This window comes from Octopus bimaculoides, chromosome 2 (genome assembly GCF_001194135.2).
Source record: "Octopus bimaculoides isolate UCB-OBI-ISO-001 chromosome 2, ASM119413v2, whole genome shotgun sequence".
In the NCBI taxonomy this organism is placed as follows: domain Eukaryota; kingdom Metazoa; phylum Mollusca; class Cephalopoda; order Octopoda; family Octopodidae; genus Octopus; species Octopus bimaculoides.
In genome coordinates, this window is record NC_068982.1 from 192,267,958 (window position 1) to 192,290,838 (window position 22,881).

The 22,881-nt window shown below is 37.8% G+C and overlaps 1 protein-coding gene across 2 annotated transcripts in view; it reads right to left on the bottom strand.

The window, feature by feature from the left end:
• Nucleotides 1-6: 6 nt before the first annotated feature.
• LOC128247059 (FK506-binding protein 5-like) overlaps nucleotides 7-22,881 on the bottom strand; it is a 117,787-nt gene continuing 94,912 nt past the window's right edge. For both annotated transcript variants that reach the window (XM_052965837.1, XM_052965838.1), the window contains one exon: nucleotides 7-8,423. In XM_052965837.1, coding sequence (XP_052821797.1) covers nucleotides 2,282-8,362 — 6,081 coding nt within the window. In that variant the 5' untranslated portion in view covers nucleotides 8,363-8,423 and the 3' untranslated portion in view covers nucleotides 7-2,281. The remainder of the gene's footprint in view (nucleotides 8,424-22,881) is intronic.

Below are 22,881 nucleotides of genomic sequence, written 5' to 3' on the forward strand. Positions count from 1 at the left end.
ATCCCCACCCAATACATTCTGTTTTTGAGATCTTCCCTACCAAATAACACATTAACTGAAATCTTAAAAACAAACTAACCTTCGGTTCTTCTGCAAAAACTCTTGACTGATTAACCTAAAACATGAAAGCCTTTTCAAGCATTACACTCCACATTAATATGGAGAATAATGCTTGATTAAACAGTAAACAATATCAGCAGTTTTGACATGGATGAATGATTTTGAATGGAATGAGGAAACAGCATGAATTGAACCTGTGACTAACTCCAGAAAAGATGGTAGTATCGCTTTGATGTATTCTTCAGATTTCAGAATGAAAACCATCAGGTTATTAGCAGAGTTGTTAGTTTCCTGTCAATCTTGTAAAAGTAAAATAATTCCAGAGCTGATCACTTTCGACATGAATCACCTGAAGAAGTTCTTCCACTGAAAGCATCGTCTCAGCCATTTACTTGGGTTTTGCTTTTATAAAAAAGAAAAGAAAGAAAGAAAAAACATGGACCAATCTGACCATGAATGTATTTCCAGCAAGTTTTAACAGTTTCAACCATTGTAAAGTAAGGATCAACAAACTTGTTTTCCTCATAATCGTTGGCTTCTGAGAAAAGGGTAAATCCTTTCCATGTGGTACAACATAAAATGCACAAGAACATACACACACACACACACACATATTACTTTTATAAATATATATATATATATATATATGTATATATAGTGTGTGTGTGTGTTCATATATATATATATGTATGTATGTATGTAGCACACACACACACACACACACACACACACACACACACACACACACAGAAATTACAAATACAGATAAACACGGAGGAAATAGTTGAGCTTGAGAATGAATTATAAAAATAAAAATAAATGTTGCCACAATAAATATGAAATCTCACACAGATTGTCAAGGAGAACTCCCAGAATAAAAATTTGGAAGAGAGAACATTCTGACACAATTTAAGAACAGATCATACTTTTAGGTTCTATGGTTGTTGTGGGAAAAAAACAAAAACCATTTACAATACACAAACACAGTTTTGGTATCACTACAGCAGCATTAACCTATTTTGAAGTAAAACTTTTCAAACATTTCATTTCAATCTCCACTGCCCCTCCCTCCAAATACTTCCAAGTTGCCAAAGTCACTGGCAACTGTTCGGCTAAAGGGTTGTGATTACTGCTCAAAGAATTTACCCAGGATTCCAAAAGCAGGAGAATATTGAAGAGAGATTCCATTTTGTATTAGGGAAGCAAAATGGAAATTATTAAGTTTTTCTTTTTTTTTTTAAATCATAAAAACCTGGTTGGAATGTCCCTATATTCAACAAGACTGACGACTACTGAATGATTCTGTAAAGTTCACTAAATGCATAGCATTGAAGATAAAACAAAATCGATAAAGTTCTAAGAGAAAAGAAAACAAGACTCTTTGTTCTTAACTTTTGCATCAAAAAATGTCCAATCTCAGCAGATTTGTTTGTTCAGTGAAATTCCTTTAAATGTTGTTGTTGTTGTTGTTGTAGTAAAATGAGACAACTTGAGTTTGGCATTTAATATAATCAGTGATATACCATGCACGTATATAAAAGTTCAAGACAGGATATCATATGTCATGATTCCAAAAGATTTTTCTTACTGATATCAAGGAAAAGGAGTGGAAGATAAATACACACACACACACACACACACACAATCTGTTGCAGCCATTTGTAAAAAAAAAAAAATGTTCTGAAAATGTTGGTGAAATAAATTGAAAAAAGACTAAAATTCATTAATGAATCTGAAGAAGGAAAAAAATCACAGTTTTCTGAAAACAGCCACGACAAAAAAAGAAGGAATGAAATATTTGGTAAATTAATGAATTGACGCTTTTGTTTAGTTTTTATACATTATAAAGAAACATGTAAAGTCATGATTTTGATCAGCATAAAGCAGTTGTAAAGAAAAGGAGGGGTAGAAAGATGGACATGGAAAATATACAATGAATTCAGCAAAAAACATGAGCAGCTTTTAAATTTCCTAAACAACAAAGATAGCTTACTATCGTAAAGGTTGAAATTTTTAAAAAAACTGTCTTCAGCAATTAATGTCATTTGTTTTTAAATTGTCACTGTGGAGAAATAAACTAAAACAATTTCTTTTCACAAACTTCTCTTATTTATTTATTTATTAAGATGGCTTCTCCAGAATGACTCACCTCAATCTTCAAAAGGAAGAAGTGAGGACCAAGTGGAGGAGAGTGTTTAGATTTGGAGAGGATAGTTGCAGTTTATGGAGGCAAAGACACTGCACATTGAAGTAAATTAGCAGCATTTTCACTGCCTGTTAAACACTTCTTCAGTTGTGGTAAAACATTATCTGCAACTAATAACATGTCATCTGTCTCAACATGAGGTAGACTATCGTTTAACTTTAATAAAAAACTACTTTGCGACAAGGAACATTTCTGTACTGCAATATTGTGATAGAGAAGTTTGTCAAACACTGTGGAAGATATCCATGAAGGATTGACATCACTCAGAAGAAAATATCTCTCTCCATTGTGCTCAATAAATCTTACAACTCTATTACTTAGCTGTGTCATTCCTCCCAAAATGAATTCTTTGTCTGGAGATGGTGAGCTGATAGACACAGCCTTGTTCTGATCCTTATCAGAATCAGTTTGTCCGTTGGGTTGTTCACTGTTTAGTTCATAATTTGACAGGGGAACAGAATCACAGAGACCTGGCAAAGAAGAGGAAGTTTGTATACCATCAGATGGAGATTTGAAAACCCCATTTGAGCAATTTAGACTTAATGATGACCCCAAAACATTTGTTTCCAAATCTACTGACGATGGACATTTGTCTGGAATTGGATGCTCTGTAGAATCTTTATGTGACAGACAAGTTTTTAACGTACCATAAAGTGTTAAAGAATTATGTAAGTCAGTCTCCATATCTGCATTATATTTAAAACTTTCTGCTGACGGTTCAAATATGCCTGACACTGGCCGCTTCGGTGGTTTACGATATAAATTGCAGCATTCTAGTTTTGTCAATGAACCTGGCTCTGCTGGAGATTGTTGGCAGAGACAAGAGCATTTATAACCCGTTTTATGTAAAGATTCGACCGGATTCTCCCTGGCAGACACAAATGTATTTTGTTCAGTTTTTTCTCCCAAACCTTCAGACCATTTAGGATCAAAAACACCCGTATTATCTGGATCCCAGTCTTGGACACATTTTACAAGCTTACATTCTTTAAAACTATAGAAGAAATGATAGAGGAGTTCTGCATCAGACAATAACATGATACCAAGTGGCGTCGCTCGATTACCATTGAAGACCAGACTAGATTCTAAAAGGTACTTCAAGGCAAAAGACCTCATATAATGTGGCAGCTCTAAGTAAGGTAAACTATAGTCTCTATATTTAGTCCGATAAAACACAGTTTGATTTTTGCCAAGAAAACATTTTTGAACAACTTCTCGGACAATAACATATTTTTTTACATTAATGACTACACAGAGGAGTTTGTGACCATGGAACTTGACAAATTTATGAATGATAGAATGAGGAGGAGTATTGCTCACTTGAGAATAGCAACTCCCGCTGAAAGCATGAGTCACACATCCAGTGAAATTAAGGTCTGTTTGATTTTGCTTGTCATGAAATGAACTGGGATCTTCATGATGCTGTATCAAATGTGGAGAAGTGAAAACACGGCCATATCTGACAGGACAACTCATTAAAATTCTATTATGCAGGGTTTGTAAATCATATTTTAATGGCAGGGGCAGTTGAAAGGGGTTTCCTGGTGAAAGCTGATTTTCAACAAATAATGTTTCAATGTGGTTTTCTCTTATATTTTCACAAGACTTGACCTCCTGAAACGACTTTTTATTTACACATTTAGTTCTTTTCTTAAAACTAGTGCAGAATTTCTTTAGCAAACGACTCTTCCTTACTTGTTTGGACCATTTGAATTTCCTCGGTTGGGGTTTAGCAACTAAAGACAATGAATTTAAGATTCCTTGGCTTTTAACATCTTTGTGCTTTTCATTTTTTTTGTCTGAGTATAAAGTCTTGGGAATTTTATCAGGGTACAGAGCTTTGAAGTCTGTGATTGTTTTGCATAATTTCACTTCACAGGAAGGAAGAGGAAACAAAGGATTGCACTGATTGTTTTTCGTGGTTGGTTTTGAATTACTTTTAACAGGTTTCCGTAATGGTTCACCAACAGCAGAAGAGTCACAAATCCTTTCACTGATGAAACCACAGCTACTGACAGACACTATTTCACCATTCTTTGTTTTCGTGACAACCTCTTTGCAAGATTTGTCCAATAAATCTGATGGAACTACCACAGATGTCTTGGCTGACTTCTCTTTACTCAGAATCTTGTCATTGTCTGTTTGTACTGGTTCTTCTGGTCTGGACATCACAGAGGATTTGCAACCATCAGAAATGTCAACCGATGTTTCATTCTTGGCCAATTCCATTGAACAACTTTCTGTAACAGGACACACAATGACATCAGCATGAACAGTATCTTTTAATAAATGCTCAGATTTGGTCAAATTTGACAGATTATCACTAACAGGTTCTTCATAGTCAGTTACTATGGCAACAATATTTATATCCCCATTCTCACTGACCTCCAAGCACGGAGCTTTGTTCAAGTCTTCCAATTCTTCAATAACACAGATTTTCTTGGAAAGATTTAAGAAATTCATTTCAGATTGATGAACCACAGTCACTTGGTCCTGTTTCTCATTATCTTTGACTTGTTTCTCATTATTAATCAATTGAAAGATATCACCTGCAGCAACATTATCGAGTTTCTTTGGAGCAATTTCGGTTAAGCAACTACCAACAACAATTTCATTTGGTTGCTGTTCCTGCTGTTGTTGTTGTTGTTGTTGTTCTGGTGGTGGTGGTGGTGGTGGTGGTGGTGGTAACTGTTGTAGTTGTGGGGACTGCTTTTGTTGTGGTGGCTGTGGTTGTTGTAGTTGGGGTGACTGTTGTTGTTGTTGTTGTTCTTGCTGTAGTTTTGTTTTTAACTCTTGCAATTCTTCTTGTGTTTGTTGTTTTTGAAGCTGTCTTAAGTTTGGTTGTTGTTGTTGTTGTGACAGTTGAGATCCCTCCTCCTCCTCCTCCTCCCCTAGTTGTGATGAAACAACAGCAGCAATGATGCCTGGTGATGTTCGGGCTGTCCAAGCATCTTCTTTCACATCTTTCAGCACAATTAGTTTATCACTGGTTTTCTCTTCAACAGGAAGTTTAGGGTTTGTTTTGTGACCACCATCAGCACCACCACCACAACCCTCACCATCATCATCACCATCATCATCACCACTATCATCACCATCAGTATTGTTGTTGTTGTTGTTGTAAGTTTTGAAATGTTCAACAGAGTTTGGTGCTTCAGTTTCAGATCTGGGACAGAAACTTTCATCCAAAACATGTTTATCCTTTTGGAAACTATTGAATTGGTTCTTCTGTTTCCAATATTTGGAATTCCCAGCCGTTCGAGCACAGTCTTTCTCCTTATTTTCTATTCCTTCCTTCTTATTCTCCTCCGTTCCCATTGTCAGTCTAGCCTCAGATTTCTCGATCCCTACTTGACAGTTCTTGGTGATTACACTGTTCTTTCCAGTCTCGTTACTTAAGGAAACAAACTTTTTGGAAGTTGCCAACTCATTTTCGCATGCTAATAGAGCCTTCTCTAACAAACTTTGACCTTTTCTGCGCTGACGGCCGTCATTGGTTGATGGTTTGACAGGACAATATGGAGCATAGACAGCAGACGCTTCTGAGAGGGTCTTGAAATCTGATTTTATAGAGATTTCATCATTGGTAAAATTAGTAGATGGACTTCGGTCAGGACTTGGTAACAAACACACAGTGGAATTAATGCTACTCTCATCACTGGAAACCAATTGAGATAAATCTTCTTTTACAGTTGATTCCACATCAGATTTCTGCTGGTCATCCTGAAGTTTAACTGGTGATTTACATGATTCAAATTCCTTTTGTTTGATTTTCACCCAAGAAGAATTGGTAATTTCAACATCTGGATTAGCATCGGTTAATAATTTTCTGGTATTAATAGATTTGTCTAATGATGAATTAGTGGAATTTGAATTCTCTTTTAAAACAGAAACTTTTGACAATGGAGAAAATGGTTGTATTCCTGGACTGACCTTATCTTCCATAATGGTAAAAACAATTTCTTTCTCCAGAGTTCTTTCTCCAAAAGAGTCGTTGTTTTCTGTCGCTTTGGAATTGATGCTTGTGTTTTTCAAAGAGTCCATAGAACTTTCAGCAGTACTTAGAGTGTCGACTGATTGCCTTGAATGAATCACAGATTTCGGTGCCATCGTTTCGCCAGCTTGAACTCCGTCAGAATCATCAGTGTCATCCAGTGTGACACACTTTTCATTGTTAACACTTTTCCCATGACGGTTAATTGTCCTGCGTTCAACTTGTCTCTCCTCAGGCCAACACTTCCACATTTTGTCGTTTGTCTCCACTGGACTTTGATTTGAGCTCGAATTAGACAAAGAATGTAAAATATCTACGATATCACAGTATTCTGGAGCATTGTTGCTGCTGTTGGTTTTGTCAAAAAATTTATCAGTTTGGTTAGCACCTAGCGATTTATTAGTTATAGAGGCAGGGATATAGTTCTTGGCAGAAGATTCATAGTTGTTGCCTAATAATTTGTTCATTGACTCTGGAGGCCAACAGGAAGTATCTTCATCCAGTTCCAAGTTCTCCCGCTTGCGTGGCTCGTATTTTTTACGTTTTGATCTACTTTCCAGCTTTAATCTGTAGTCCTGAACAATGTCCGTCGATAAAAGATTCTCTTTTTGATTGTCTTCAAGGCTGACATTTATAATGTCTGGCAACCTACGCTTTTTTGTGACGTTACTAGCACCAGTTGCTGCTATCAGGTCTTTTGATCTGTGAGGAACACCAGACAAAGATAAAGAGTAGGAACTGGTGATCACCAAGTCACAAGGAGTTTCGTCGTTTTGGTGGTTGGCTTTTTCAACAACAGAAGATCGGGGTCGCGCAAGAGCAGAGGGAGCAGAGACAGAAGGAGCGGAAAGATTGGGAGCAGAGACTGTGGGAGGGGCAGAAATAGTAGGAGTAGTAACAATAAGAGCAGGAGGAGGAAGAGATGGTGGTGGCGGTGGTGGTGGTGGTGGTGGTGGAGGTGGTGATGGAGAAGAGTCAGTGTCTCTGGACAAATCTATTACATCTTCGATTATATGATGATTATGTTTTGAAAATGAGGAATTCAATGCCATGATATGGTGTTTCTTGGGAAGATGACTAAGGGTAGACTGACTACTAGACGTCACCTGAATATGGTTCTGTTGGTTAGAATTAGTAGTTAAAATATCAGAAATCACAGATTCTGAACTAGTTGTCTTTGAGCTCTTATTGAGTTTTGATTCATTTTGATGTTTTTTCATGAGCCTTTTGAGAAAATATTCAGCAAAGTTATTTGAAGAATTTGAAGAAGTGACAGAATCTGGAAGACAGTTGGAAGATTTTGAAGAATTTGAAGTTGACAGTTTGGTACAATTAAAATTGTTTGTAATAATAGCAGGATTTTCAAAGTTATTTGGTTTGTTTGGCACTGTACTTTCAACCCCACCTAAGTTCCCAGTTTTTTCATTGTCCTTTGTAAGTTTCTCTTTTTTCGTCTGTGGTGGTGGTGGGCTTTTTTCAGGCATTTTGTACCAAGACCTGCGTGTCACTGACCCGCCACACACCGATGTCGTTGTTTCACATTTTTGTACAACAGTTTTCTCAATGAAATTAAGGTCTGCATGGATGTGATTGCCAACTGGATGCAGACAGTCAATGTTTTCTAACTGAGTGGGTGGCATGACCACAGGCAGCTCTGGTAGTGGAATGTCATTTGGATAGCGTGTATACCAGCCCCGAAGGTTGGCAGGGGTAGTAGGGTGTACAGAACCAAGAATAGGGTCTACTAATGAGCTGTGGGGTTGTGTTACAGATGGTAAATTAAAGGAAGGTGGAGGGACACGGTTAGTGACTCTACAGGGATATGACTGTTGAGGTGAAAGAACATTACCATTTGTAACAGAATGGTTTAACCATCCACCAGGAGGAGGCCAACCAGTCCAGGGGGGCGCTCGTGGTGACCAATTGATGTTATTGTAACATGTACGATCTGGCACAAATGGAGGGGCCAGACCAGCATAGTAACCCATTGTTTGATGGTAATGAGAAATTTGAGTTGTGAATACATTCTCCTCTAACTGTAACCGGCTGTTACTGCGTCTTCGCTCTTTCTTAGAATGAGGTTCTTCATTTCTCGAAGACATTACATAAAGTGGTTTCTTAGTAAACTGTTAGAAAATGCCTGTCTCTGATCTTCAAAGTTACCTGAAAGAGAAAAGAAACTAAAGGTGAGAACAGCTAGTAAAATACGGAAACCAAGGAAACTGTACAACAGTAGTAATAGTGGTAATAGTGGTAATAGTAGTAGCAGGTAAGCAAGTAATAAAAGAGGAGAAAATAAATAAACAAAATAAATACGGTTTTAATTTATAACTATTTTTAAAATGACTAAAGTATATTTTGAAAATTGAATCAAGACTTAAAATGACTGAAATTTGAAAATTAAATCTTTATTGAAATAAATGTACTTTAAAAGTCAATAAAATCAATTAAAATCCAACAGCTAGTAAATAAATAAAAGTCACTCTAAAACATAGGTGGACTAAAATCAATGAGAAAATTTAATAACAGAAAAACTTGAAAGGAAATTTTATATTAAAAAACAAAATTACATTGCTCATTAAAAAATGATTTCTATAAATTCTATTTTCACAAATTCCATTTCCAAAACATAAATTTAGAAGCAAAATAGTTCAGGTGTTATTGTTTAACCTTGGATTAGCCCTAATCAAACAAACCCTGTTAGCAATGGCTCTCCAGCAATCATCACCCTATATTTTGGTTAGGGTCTTTTAGGCTTTTGAGAACAACATTATACGAAATATTTTTCCCTTTCTAAGATCATCATCATCATCATCGTCGTTTAACATCCGCTTTCCATGCTAGCATGGGTTGGACGATTTGACTGAGGACTGGTGAAACCAGATGGCTACACCAGGCTCCAATCTGATTTGGCAGAGTTTCTACAGCTGGATACCCTTCCTAACGCCAACCACTCAGAGAGTGTAGTGTGATATAATTAAAAAAAAAACTTGGTTGTTATTTCTAGCAGGTCAAGTAAGCCTATAGTGATTCCTTCATTGGTTTGAAATAATCCAGGCTAAAATTGTATTCCCTGCCTACATTTTTTGAAACTCTTAGGTTAATTACAACTGGGTAGAATTAATGGGCTAAAAACATCAGTTTGAAAGGACTAGGAGAGGGTTAGGCAGTTCTGGTGAGAAGAATTGATGATGTTGGATTCCAAGGTGAACTTAGGCGGTTGAACTTTTATTATGTTATTTTCTGAAGTGTTTGTTCGTGGAAAACATTTATGTTGCTGTTTAGCTTTATATCTGTCCTGATTGAGAGGACTAATGATCTCAATGTTCCAGCTGTAGAAACCTTGCCAGATCAGATTGGAGCCTGGTGCAGCCTCCTGGCTTGCCAGTCCTCAGGCAAACCATCCGACCCATACCAGCATGGAAAGCGGACGTTAAAGGACGATTTTGATGATGATGATATATATGAGAGAAACAGACATTCTCTATTATAGAATGCACTTCATCAATAACCCCTAACCCTGAAATTTATTTTCTCCTCCCACTACTCTCTTTCTAAATACCTCTCAACCCCTCCTTCTAATACACTTACTTAGTTCTCCACAAAATCATTCCATCTTTAATCTCCTTCCTGTCAACGCCTCAAATCTAAAGTTCTACCCTGAAGACGGAGGTTGGTATTATCTAATGATGGAATCAATTTATTGGGTTGGTGCATAATTGTTGCGGCTTTTTAAAAAGTGCATTTTGTGCACTAATTATGAAATCATTATATTTTGATGGTTAGGTTTTAGTAAAGGAGATGCTGAAACTTTGACTCTAAATGTTTATTATGTTACATCATTTTTATGGAAGATATTTCATATATAACCATGTTGTGATTGAGAAGACCCAGCAAGAGATTGCAGCTGTGGCCGATGCCAGTGTCGTATAACCAGGCCATTTAAAAGTACCGTTGAATTGCGGGGCAACATGCTGTGCTTGAGAAGACGTGTTGAGTCATAGCCGATGCCAGTGCCGCCTGACTGGCACCTGTGCTGGTGGCACGTAATAAGCACCATTCAAGTGTGGGTCGGTGCCAGTGTCACCTGACTGGTTCCCATGCCGGTGACACATAAAAAGCATCCACTCTACTCTTGGAGTAGTTGGCATTAGGAAGGGCATCTAGCTGTAGAAATTTTACCTGGTGCAGCCTACTGGCTTGCCAGTCCTCAGTTAAACCGTCCAATCCATACCAGCATGGAAAACGGACATTAAACGATGAGGAAGGGGAGGAGGAGGAGCCAGCAGCTGCTCTAAAATGGCATCAAGGTGTTACTTTCCTTGAAGCATAATGTCTTTAGAGAAGCACCATCCAATTCCAACAGGAGGAAGGACAGTTCTAGGATGAACATTAAAATTATTACAACTATTGTTGAGTACAAACACTATTGATGGAATATAGCCATTAAAACCGTCATCAAATTCAAATGTAACATATCTATTGTAGTTGCTGTAGATGGAAAACAACAACGATGTCCAATTGCAGAGGTCAACAGTCTTGTAATGGCTGTCAAAATATTTTATTCAAAATTACTGACAAAGAAAACCTACAACTATTTTTCATGCAGATAATTCACCACATTTGTATTAGTAAACATTGCTGCATGTGTTTATGTTACTAAAAACAATTAAGCAACAATCTTGAAAATTTGAGGGTTTCCGGCAAAAAAAGGCCATTAGCCAGCATACATTCTGCTAATTCCTTTATAACCAATATTTCTAAGATTTTCAAAACTTGATAATAAAACAAATAAATAAAATAAAAAACAATGCAGAACCATGGTAAACTGAGGTTGGATTCTCAAAGCAGCATCACAATCTGCAGACTTCAAATAACCATTTTAGCAGAATTAATAAAATTTAAAAGACAAACAATCATAAAAAGGAAGAAAAAGCTAATTGCCATTATCTCATTAAGTTCCTTTTTCTTCTGAAGTTTTCTTTGTTTTGTTCTTAACATTTTTCATCTTACTTTCTTCAAACCACAAAGAGAACCCATCTGATCCACTAGAAATAACAGTTAATCATCATCATCATCATCGTTGTTTAACGTCCGCTTTCCATGCTAGCATGGGTTGGACGATTTGACTGAGGACTGGTGAAACCAGATAGCTACACCAGGCTCCAATCTGATCTGGCAGAGTTTCTACAGCTGGATGCCCTTCCTAACGCCAACCACTCCGAGAGTGTAGTAGGTGCTTTTATGTGCCACCTGCAAAAAGGCCAGTCAGGCGGTACTGGCAATGGCCACGCTCAAAATGGTGTATTTTACGTGCCACCTGCACAAGAGCCAGTTTGGCGGCACTGGCAACGATCTCGCTCGAATGTCTTTACACGTGCCATCTGGCACAAGTGCCAGGAAGGCGATGCTGGGTACAGGTGCCATTGATGGTTTCGCTTTCGCTTGCCCCAATAAGTCTTCGCAAGCCCATTGACGGTTTCCAATGAAGGAGATGATGTTGGCATGGGTGCCAGTCGTCGAATTTAATTCGATTTCGATTTCACTTGCCTCAACAGGTCTTCGCAAGCGGAGTTTAGTGTCCAATGAAGGAAGGTACGTATAAGTGGGCTGCCTGAGGCTTTCGATTTTGGTCTCACTTGGCTTGCCTGGTCTTCTCACGCACAACATATTTCCAAAGGTCTCGGTCAGAAGTCATCGCCTCGGTGAGGCCCAATGTTTGAAGGTCGTGCCTCACCACCTCATCCCAGGTCTTCCTGGGCCTACCTCTTCCACAGGTTCCCTCCACTGCTAGGGTGTGGCACTTTTTCACACAGCTATCCTCATCCATTCTTGCTACATGATCATACCAGCGCAATCGTCTTTCTTGCACACCACAACTGATGCTTCGTAAGTTCAACTTTTCTCTCAAGGTACTTACACTTTGTCTAGTATGCACACAGTTATAGTAGAAGAGCTTTATCCAAGGTGCCACGCCAAGGTACTGAAACAGAAACCATATGGATGGGAAGCAAACTCCTTAAGCACAGAATCATGCCTCATCTTGAACAAAACGGTAATGAGAAGCAGGCCAACCTAACAACGTATCATAGCAAAGAAAAAAGAAAAAAAGACCCCAAACAATTTCACAACTTTATAAGATAGACACACAATTTACTTCTCTAGTTGAGGTCAATAACCTATAGAAGACTGTAGCAGAAGGAATAGCAAAACAGGTTAAACTGAGGTAAACTGAGAATGGACAGATAAATATCTTGGTGGAAAAGAGCGAGGGGGGGGGGTGAGTCAAGTTTAGTTCCTTAAAGAAAGGGATACTAAAGAAACAGTAGAAAGAGAATATAATGTGAAGAAGGGGAAAAAAGAAGATTAAATGCTGTTAATGAAGAAATGAAGCAAAGAATGACAGCAAATGGAGCCAAAATAAAACAATATAAGTACAGAATAGACCAGTTTCAGCAAAATTATTTGAAGAATTGGAGAAAGAAAATGCAAAAAAAAGTATTAAGTTTCTGTGGAAGTTTTCTGTTGATGTCAGGATCTTGTGGGTTTTAATGTCTATGGAGTGTAATTCCTCTACAGACCAGTCAAATATTCCAAATGTGGATAACAGCATTAGGTACTGCAAATGCATTGTGGGATATTGTCTGGTTGAAAGTGATGCGTGCCAACTGCTACATTTTTCTAAGTTTGATGTTATATTCTTGGGTCCTCTTTCTTTATTCATAGCATCTTCATATGTTGTTTTCATGAATGCCTAGGTATTGGTAGCATTCTTTGTGTGGAACAAGAGAGAGAGAGAGAGATACCAACAGTGCACAGGTTTGGGGCTTGGGGGACTGATTTTCAACATTCAACAAATGTGAAGATTTCTCTTGACCAAATTCCAGTCTTATGTCAACTGAAAATGTTGTAATTAACTCCAGCTGTTTTTTTGGCATCATTAACAGTCTTAGCATAAATCTTCAGGTCATCCACAAAGAAGTTATGGATTACATTGGTATCTCTAATAGTGGTAGACCCCAGCATGAATGTATGCTTGTTTGTGTGTGTGTGTGTGTCTAATAGTGTGTATGTTAATATATTACATATATTTGTGAGAATGTGCGTAATGGTGTATATATTAACAACTATATTATGCATGTGTAATGCTTACATGTAAAGGTAAGAGAGAGAGAGAGAAATAGAAAGAAATCAGACGAAAATCAAACAGATTTCAAGAGAAAAAAAGTCAACATCATAGAATGGTCAGCAGAGAATAATAATTCATAAGAATCAAATAATTTTCCAGGGTCATTGTTGATATAGAACCAACAAATTCAGATAAGGCTAAAATCTTCACAAAATCCTGTCCAAATATTGAGAATATTTAAGGAGGAAATATCTTCTGCAATGTTCTCAACTTGGTACATATTCTTCAAGATTCAATAGAATATATCCAGCTGTATGAGAAAACCAGTTTAACAATCAATATTTTGGGAAAAGTGGCAAGCTAGCAGAATTTGTTCACCGGGCAGAATGCTTTCCAACTTTACATTGTGAGTTCAAATTCTGCCAAGGTCAATTTTGCCTTTCATCCTTTTGGGGTCGTTAAAATAAGTACCAGTTGAACATTGGGTTTGATCTAATTGATTTACACTCTCTCCCTCCAAATCGCTGGCCCTGTGCCAGAATTTGAAATCAATATTTCAGGATAGTGTCAAACCAAAGAGAAACAGCAGGTAATGCAACAAGATTTTCAGTCTTTGTATAAGCCATTTCTGTTTACTAATGCTGCTACAGACAATCCTGGAGATGGCATGAATACCACAACTGCAGCCATCTGATAATAAGGGGGCCTTTCTGTGGTTGATTAATCTGCTAGAAATAGCAACAAAATCTCAGATCACACCATCTTATAAAAAAAAAAAGGAAGGACACATTGGGCAATGCAGCACCTGATTTATAAAAAGATGAAATGATCATGATTAGAACGTCTTTGACCATAGGTCTTCCTGATCAGGACTGAACAATTGACTCTTCATATCGAAAATTCAAACCAATGTTTAGAGATTTTCAGCAAAAACTTATTTTTCTTTAATATTGGCTTTTTTTTTTTTTTTGAGTCAGTGGTCGGCCAATTTTTATAGGGGACAGTTACTTATTTTAGTGACCCCTTCTGAGGAATTATATAAAAAATATCTAATTGCACAATTAGATGGTAAAAAAAATAAAATATTGTAATAAGTGTTTCCCTTTCGTGACTTTTTGGTTTTGCTAGTTTGAAAAATTTAAACAATTTCCACAATTTAAATCTTTCAACCATCTCTGAGCCAATCTCCAAGCCTATCTCCACTCTGTTAACACAGAAGTTTCTCCATTAATAAAAACCATGTCCATCTAATTCCATCTAACTTCCTTTTCATCTTCCTTGGGATTAAAGCTTTTCTTTCTCAACTAGATTAGCCACAACTCATCCTAAATGGTTTCTCTTTGCGTCAGAAAGGAATGGAAGGAATGTTTAGTGTGAGTTATGGGAAAAAAAACTGGCATTCTGTCAGTTAGAATGATGAGTGATCAACAGCCTGCTTGTGAAATGAACGTGCATGTGGCTGAGTACTTCGCAGACATGCGTAACCCTTAACATAGTTTTCAGGGAGATTCAATGTGACAAGGCTGGCCCTAAGCATTTTTGCCAAAGTTGACTGGAGCAATGTGAAATAAAGTGTCTTGCTCAAAGACATAATGCACCACCAGGTACTGAACTCACAACCCTACTTTCATCAGTTGAATACCCTAACCACTGAGCCATGTGCTAATTCTACTACAGTGCTCACCCAAAGCCTTATTTCCCCTCCAATTATGAATCTATAGCTTGAAACAAGTGCACTAGCACACCTAGTTACCCAAATTCACAATCTCTAGTCTAGAAGAGGCAAAAAGTCGAGTGTGAACCATGTCCCATTGTCGGAAGTCAACACAAACACTTCTTTGAGACAGAAACCATCCGGATTACCTCCCTTTATACTAATGGGGAAAGTTTTCTTTCTTTTCTGCTAATACTTGTATTTCGACATAGTTGTTCCAAACTCAACCAGAAGGAAGAAGAAAGATGTCATTTAAAATGACCTACTTTCAAACACAGACCCTACCCTATTGAGTGGCCTCTGTATTTATTTAATAGTTTCAAGCAATAATTACTAAACCAGCCCCACCCCTTTTATCCATAAACTCTTTCTTTTCCCTTTCTCCCCCCCCCCCCATTAAAAGATTATCATCAACAATGACAAGCTCCCCTGCAGTATGGGAAATGTTACAATAAAATCTAAAACTCTACTAATTTATATAACAATGTATTTTTAAAAATTATATTTAAAAAATTTTAATTAATTTTACAAAATTGATGAGTTTATTCAATGATGTCAGATTTTCCAGCTGTAGAAACTCTGCCAGATCAGATTGGAGCCTGGTGCAGCCATCCGGTTCACCAGTCCTCAGTCAAATCATCCAACCCATGCTAGCATGGAAAGCGGATGTTAAACGATGATGATGATGATGATGATGGTGGTGGTAATTGTTGTTAAGTCTTGCTGGAAGTTTATTTGCAGCTCTACACAATCCACAACCAACAACAACAAAACAATTATGCAATCACTACTCAACATGCTAGAAACAGCAGCTAAATTTCCTTTGTATTATTCACTACTATTTTTAAAACGGGAAGAACTCACCAGGTACATATAGCCCTAAATACACTGGGTGGCCATATGTGGACTACCTTCAATTATAGATGATTGAAGGTATACTCGATCAAATCTGACCTGAGGCTAAATGACAACAAATCATTTGCACACAAAAGAGGAGACACATCCCAGCTGTAAGTAAGATGAAAGTGATGAGAGAGAGGCATGGCTGTATGTGTAGATGAAAGAACACACACACCAAGTCAATGGCAAAAAAGTGATGAGGAAGACCACTGCTGCTACTGTTAATGAATCAGATGCACCAGTGATTAGTCCAGGGTGATATTGGTGTTGGGTGTAACCATCAGTGAAATGAAACTGCTTTCTTTTTAGGTGGCAGGCTTGTATTATCTGGGAAAGAAAATGGGTTTTAGTGTCCCAAGTAATTATCGAGTCTTTTATAAGCTAACAAAAGCCCCTTTGTTTTGTCTTTCCACATTGCCTGTGCATAAAGTAACAGTGAATGCCGCATAAAGTGAAACTGGTATGGAGCTTTCTGAAAGACACGTATAGCTTTTGCAGGTGAAAGCAAAACTCTTATTTAAAGATTGGATCTTTGGGACAAATCATATGCGATAGTTCAAAAAAGGCTAGAAGCTCAATGCTAAAATGTATTTGAAACAATGGAGAACAGTCGAAATATCATAATGGATGGGTAAATAAGCATCCTTAAAGTGAAAAAAAGCATTGGTGGGGCATCAACAAATAGAAGAGAGGGAAGGGAACATCACCTTTCAAGTAACTCGGAATAGGTAAAGGTAAGCTTGCCAAAGTTTAATGCAGATTGTTTGGTATTGGACAGTCATCGCTTACAGTGTTCCTAGTTAATTTAATCACAGTCACAGGTGGACAGTCAAAATAAATAGACAAAATCCTTTCACTTTTATAATATTCTCTAACCAAAACTCAAACAATACACAGCAATACACAATTACAACATATAAATAAATAATAAATCAAAAAAAGTGATAACCACTAAAAAAATATTCTCTAATGCTAAAAAAAGTATGGAAGACCCTACATACAAAAAACTATGTATAATGAATATGGAAAATCTTTTAAATTAACAAACATTTATTTACATGAGAGAAAATTACCAGAAACATAACACATGTGCTAAAAATAACAGCTAAATAAGAATATTTGGAGAAATCTTTTAAATTAACATAAACATTTATTTACGTGAAAACAAAATGACAGCTTTTAAATCTTGTTTCCTGACTGGGTCACCACACAGGTGAACAGTCAAAGTAAATAAATAGACAAAATCCTTTTACTTTTATAAAAAGATTAAAAAAGTATGGAAGACTCTACATACAAAAAAACTATGTCCATTTACGTGGGAGTTCTGGGCAAAATGTTATAGTGCATGACCATCCTTGGGACATAAGTAATGTAGATGTAAAGTTTGGAGAAAATCAGTTGAGAATTGTGGAAATGTATGCATTAGTCATTATACACACACACACACACATACTGTGATTTATATATATGAGATGATAATGTATTCTTCAAAGAATGGGAAAATTATCTAAATACAAAGTGGAGAAATTAGAGATAATCCATTTGAAAATAGAACACATCCTTTTATTAATTGGTATCTTGTGAATAACTACAATGAAACCAAACCTTAACTGAAAGCCTAGAATTTCCAAATACATGCAACCAACAGAAAGTGACACTGCTAGGTACCACATATATGTAGAACACTTTGAACATCACAGAAGCAATAAAAACCAAAGCAAAACACTGCACATAGAGTTACACTTGGTAGTGCAGTAAAAGGATGCCATAACAACAACAATAATGGTCTCAAATTCTAACTGGGCCCCACTTGCAAAGCCATGCGCTGTTTATCTTGATGAGATCACCATGTTGCACACATATGGTTGTGATGCATGTGCCTGGTGTACCCTTATCAGACGGGTAGTCATGATGGGTATACTGGGCTTTGTCTATTTTACCCCAGTGTCACTTTGATGACATGTGCTGCTCTTTCACTCAATAATAATAATAATAATAATAACTCATGCCAGTATGGAAGACAGGCATTAAATGATGATGATGATTTGAATTCTTTGTCTAAACTCAGTATCGATGTGTGTGTGTACTCTACCAATGTATAAAGTGAGTTTCTCTGCCCTAGGTGTCAGGAAGACACTTGGCAAAAAATGGAAACAAAATTGAAAGAAAGTGATAATGATAATAATAATTTCCTCGATTCAATAAGCTACATTAACTATCACATGATATGATTTCTATATAAAAACACAACATTTCTAATCAATGACGTCTAATCAATAAATGTTGATAAACTTTAATCTTGAATTGAATAACTGATAACAAATTATAGTGATGGTGGTAGTGTTGAGGATTATAGTGATGATGATGATGGTAGCAGCAATGGTGCGGTGACTATGTTGATGCTAGGAGTGATGATGATGGTGCTAGTGGTGGTGGTGGTGGTAGAGATGTTTGTGCTGGATAGTGGTGAGTGATGATGGTGGTGATGGTGAATATGTTCACTGTGAAGGTAGTGATAATGATGAGGATGATGATGATGGTGGTGGTGGTGGTGGTGATGGTGATATCCTTCATTTTTTAAGATGGCAGTGTTATTTGTGGGCTATTTGGCTATTATTATTGGCAGCTCATATTGATTTGCATTACTTGACATTTGTCACTTGCAATATTTTCTCCATGTTCACACTTAAACCCCATCTCCAATCCAACCCCCACCCTAATTACATTTAAATAAATTAACAAACGCAATTTCCTGAAGGTGAACTACACACACACACACACATCTCCTTAAGTGTCTTTAGAAATGATGTCAAGATTCATCCCAGATCTCATTCTAACCCCCACCACTTTACTTCATGTTTCCCCATCAGAAGTTGTACAACAACCCTAACAATCACACTAAACTGGGAGGATTTGCTAAAGTTGGGGACACCTCCTTAACCCTTTTGCTACCGTATTTACTTTGAGATGCTCTGTGTTTCTTTCAATTAATTTTAAATATAACAAAGAATTTAGCAAAATAACTTCGTTATCATTAAGCTGGTGTTAGGAACATAAATTGCGACTAAGATTTGGTGGAAGATTTTAATTAAAAACTTATGAAAACAAGACATTTGTAAGCCAGAGGCAGTTTCAGCCGGTATTGAAAGGGTTAAAGACTAATTCTTCTAAGTCTCTGGCAAAGAAATGCATTTTATTCTTTAGCAAGTATCAGCTGAAATGTTTTTGAGGGCAGCGACATTTGATGAAATAAATCCTATTTTACAAATGAAAATGAAAATATCTCCACTGCTGTCACTATATTAGAGTAGAACCACACATATTTGTCCAACCAGTGATCCCTCTCCCTCTCCTTGGAACCATTTCTCTCCTGTACCACCAGCTGTCTTTCCCTTGAGCTACATCTTAGGACATCCTTTCATATCTACCATCAATGGCCCCCAACTTTTGTTTGTCTCTAAACCAACTCCCACACACCTCTCACCTCCGTCTCTCTCTCACCTCCATCTCTCTCTCACCTCCGCCTCTCTCTCACCTCCGTCTCTCTCTTTCAATTCTTCTCTCCACACATAATCTCTCTTTTTCTCATCTGTTTACAGTTTTATTATACTTCACCTCTCACCCCCTTCCTTCCTTCCTTCCTTCCTCACCTTGCTCTCTCTCTCTCTCTCAAACTCATATTTCCCATTGACTCTACCCATATTTCACCTCTACTCCCCTCTCACACTCTTCTAAACTTATCCCCTCACCCCTTTCTCCATATCCTCTCTCTCTGGTACTCACTTTATTGAACTTTGAGAGTACACTCTGACACTTCATCTTCTTTCCACCTACTCCCACCCACCCTTATATAAAACAGGGTAGCCATATCTATCCTGTAAAGCAAGACACCTATCTCCTGTCCCCCCTGTCGTACTTTAACCTCTCAAAGGCTGGCATAAAACCACCTCCTCCTCCTCAACTACACTCCCCCATAGTTGAAGGTTTTTTTCTTTATCTTACAAGTTGCTAGGCAACGGAAACATCACCCAGTTCACTCTGTAAAATGATTAGTATTGGGAGGGGGGGGTACTTGACCCTAAAAACCAAAACAGAGAGTAGGGCTCAAGGCAGACCTCTGGGGCCTATTGGATGCTGTCAAACCATCCAACGCAAGCCAGCAATGGAAGACGGGCATTAAAAGATGGTGATGATGATGATGATGGTTTGAATTCTTTGTTTAAATCCAACATGGCTATGAAATATGAAAGATAAGTGTCACTGAAACACAGCGGAGACAGTGGTGGGGGCTGTAAGGGTTCAGAGGCTGTAAAGGTCCAGGGGCTGTAAGGAGTTAGGAACATTTAACATCAAGTAGCTGAGAATAAACACCCCCACATCCTCCCTCTCTCTCTCTCTCTCTCTCCTTCTCCCCCCCCTCTCTCTCTTTCACCTTGTCTGTTTAAAGCTAACATCTCCTCGGATGACTCTGACTCGGGATACATTGTTTCTAATAAAAACACAGCCAAAAGTAAATCTAGGCTGTTCCCACAACAGAATTGAATTCAACCTTAATGTACATCTGGTATTTTATTCATCGGCCCCAGGAGAGGGACAGAAAACAAAGTCAGTTCAACTACTTCCAGTTTGCTGCCATTTGTTCATTAAAAAATTAATTTCATTTCCATTTTAGGTTTGACAAAAATATAATGAAACAACTTTTCTGTTGTCTTTATTTCATGTTAGGTTGATGAGTCTCTTAAATTGATTCACCAACAAAATTAAACTGGAAAATATTAAAAAAATTTTTCTTGTTTTTTGTTTGTTTTTATATTTCTTAAAGTTTTATTTATTTTGTTACTATAATTTCTAGAAACTTCTACTGTGAAACAAATTAGACATTTCACTCATATTTTTTTAATTGTTTTTTAAAATAAATTTCAGTTTTTACAATCAACTTATAGCTTTTAGAATATAGATTAATTCTTACAGACATTATAATCATCATCACCGTCACTAGCAACATCATAACTTAGTATTTTATAAACAATTTCACCAAATACAATTTAATATACACTGTTGATTTTTTATCCTTTTTTAGCCTGTATGTAAAAATACTTGATGGCAAAACAATTCTTCTCTGCTTCTCTTTCTCACATTAAGTCTTGGCAGTCCATCGATCTCTGATGAAGACGTAGTGTGTGGTGGGAACGCATGCGGCTCTGCGGTCCAAAGTATAGAGTAACAAATACATAAAGTATCAAAACTTGATACTCATCCACATAGTTTATCAAACATAGCAATTCTGAATCTAGGGTCTGAAAGAAAGCCGTGAGGTTAAGATGCTGGGTTACTCGTAACCCATCTGTGACTTGAAATTACTCATTTTGTTGTGACTGGGCAAGGGACATAACTCTGCCTCATCTAGTCTCCATGACTTGCAAACAAAGCAAGTTCAGATCTGAAATAAATGGTTTCAACAGAAAACAATAGCGTCAAAACATAGATGTAGTTGGAGAAATAACAGGGCAGAACCTGGCTGACAACGTGTTTTACTCCTACACCACCAGATAAGGGATTGGGGATCTGGTCCCTTATCTGGTGGTCAATGCAGAAACAAGGGATGGATGAGTGATTGGTGAGAGCTGTACAAGCCATGTACAGGGATGCTGTCAGTAAGGTGAGGGTTGGCAATGAGTATAGTCAAGAATTCCAGGTAGAAGTAGGGGTTCAACAAGGATCAGTCCTCTGCCCCCTTTTATTCATCAAAGTCCTCCAGGCAATAACAGAGGAATTCAAGACGGGCTGCTCCTGGGAACTCTTCTATGCTGATGACCTTGCTCTAACAGTTGAGTCACTACCAGAACTACAAGAAAATTTTCAGGCGTGGAAGCAAGGTCTAGAATCAAAGGGCTTTAGAGTGAATCTAGCAAAACCAAAGTCCTAGTAAGTAGGAAAGCAGACAAATCACAAATCCTTTCAAGTAGATGGCCCTGCTCAATCTGTAGGAAAGGTGTAAGTAGAAATTCCATAAGATGCACCAAGTGTAAGCTTTGGACACATACAAGGTGCAGCAATATCAAAGGAAGGTTAACTGGGAAAATAGTTTTTGTGTGTGGCAGATGCACTGGGGCAATAAACATCAAAGATGTACAGAAAACAGATTCCATCAGATGCCAGGGGAAAAACTAGAAATAGTTGATAGCTTCTGTTACCTAGGTGACCAAGTCTGTAGCGGGGGTGGTTGCACTGAAAGTGTAGCAACTAGAGTAAGAATAGCCTGGGCAAAGTTCAGGGAGTTCCTACCTCTGCTAGCAACTAAAGGCCTCTTGCTCAGGATGAAAGGTAGACTGTATGATGCATGTGTGCGAACTGCCATGCTACACGGCAGTGAAACATGGGCCGTGACTGTGGAGGACATGCGTAGGCTGGAAAGAAATGAAGCTGGCGTGATCCGCTGGATGTATAATGTCAGTGTGCACACACGAGAGAGTGTAAGTGCCCTGAGAGAAAAGTTGGGTATAAGAAGCATCGGATGTGGCATGCAAGAGAGACATTTGTGTTGGTATGGTCATGTACTATGGATGGACGCGGAGAGCTGTGTGAAGAAGTGCTACTCCCAAACAGTGGAAGGAATCCGGGGTAGAGGTAGACCCAGGAAGACATGGGATGAGGTGGTGAAGCATGACCTTCAAATTTTGGGCCTCAGAGAGGCAATGACGATAGACCAAGATGTCTGGAGATATGCTGTGACTGCAAAGACCCGGCAAATAAAGTGAGTTTACAGCTGTAACCTACACCAGTGTTGCATAACCAGCCCCAGCCCACTCAAAAGTACCTTGAATCGTAGGGCAACATGCTGTGCTTGAAGAGACCTATTGAGTCAAGAACATCAACAT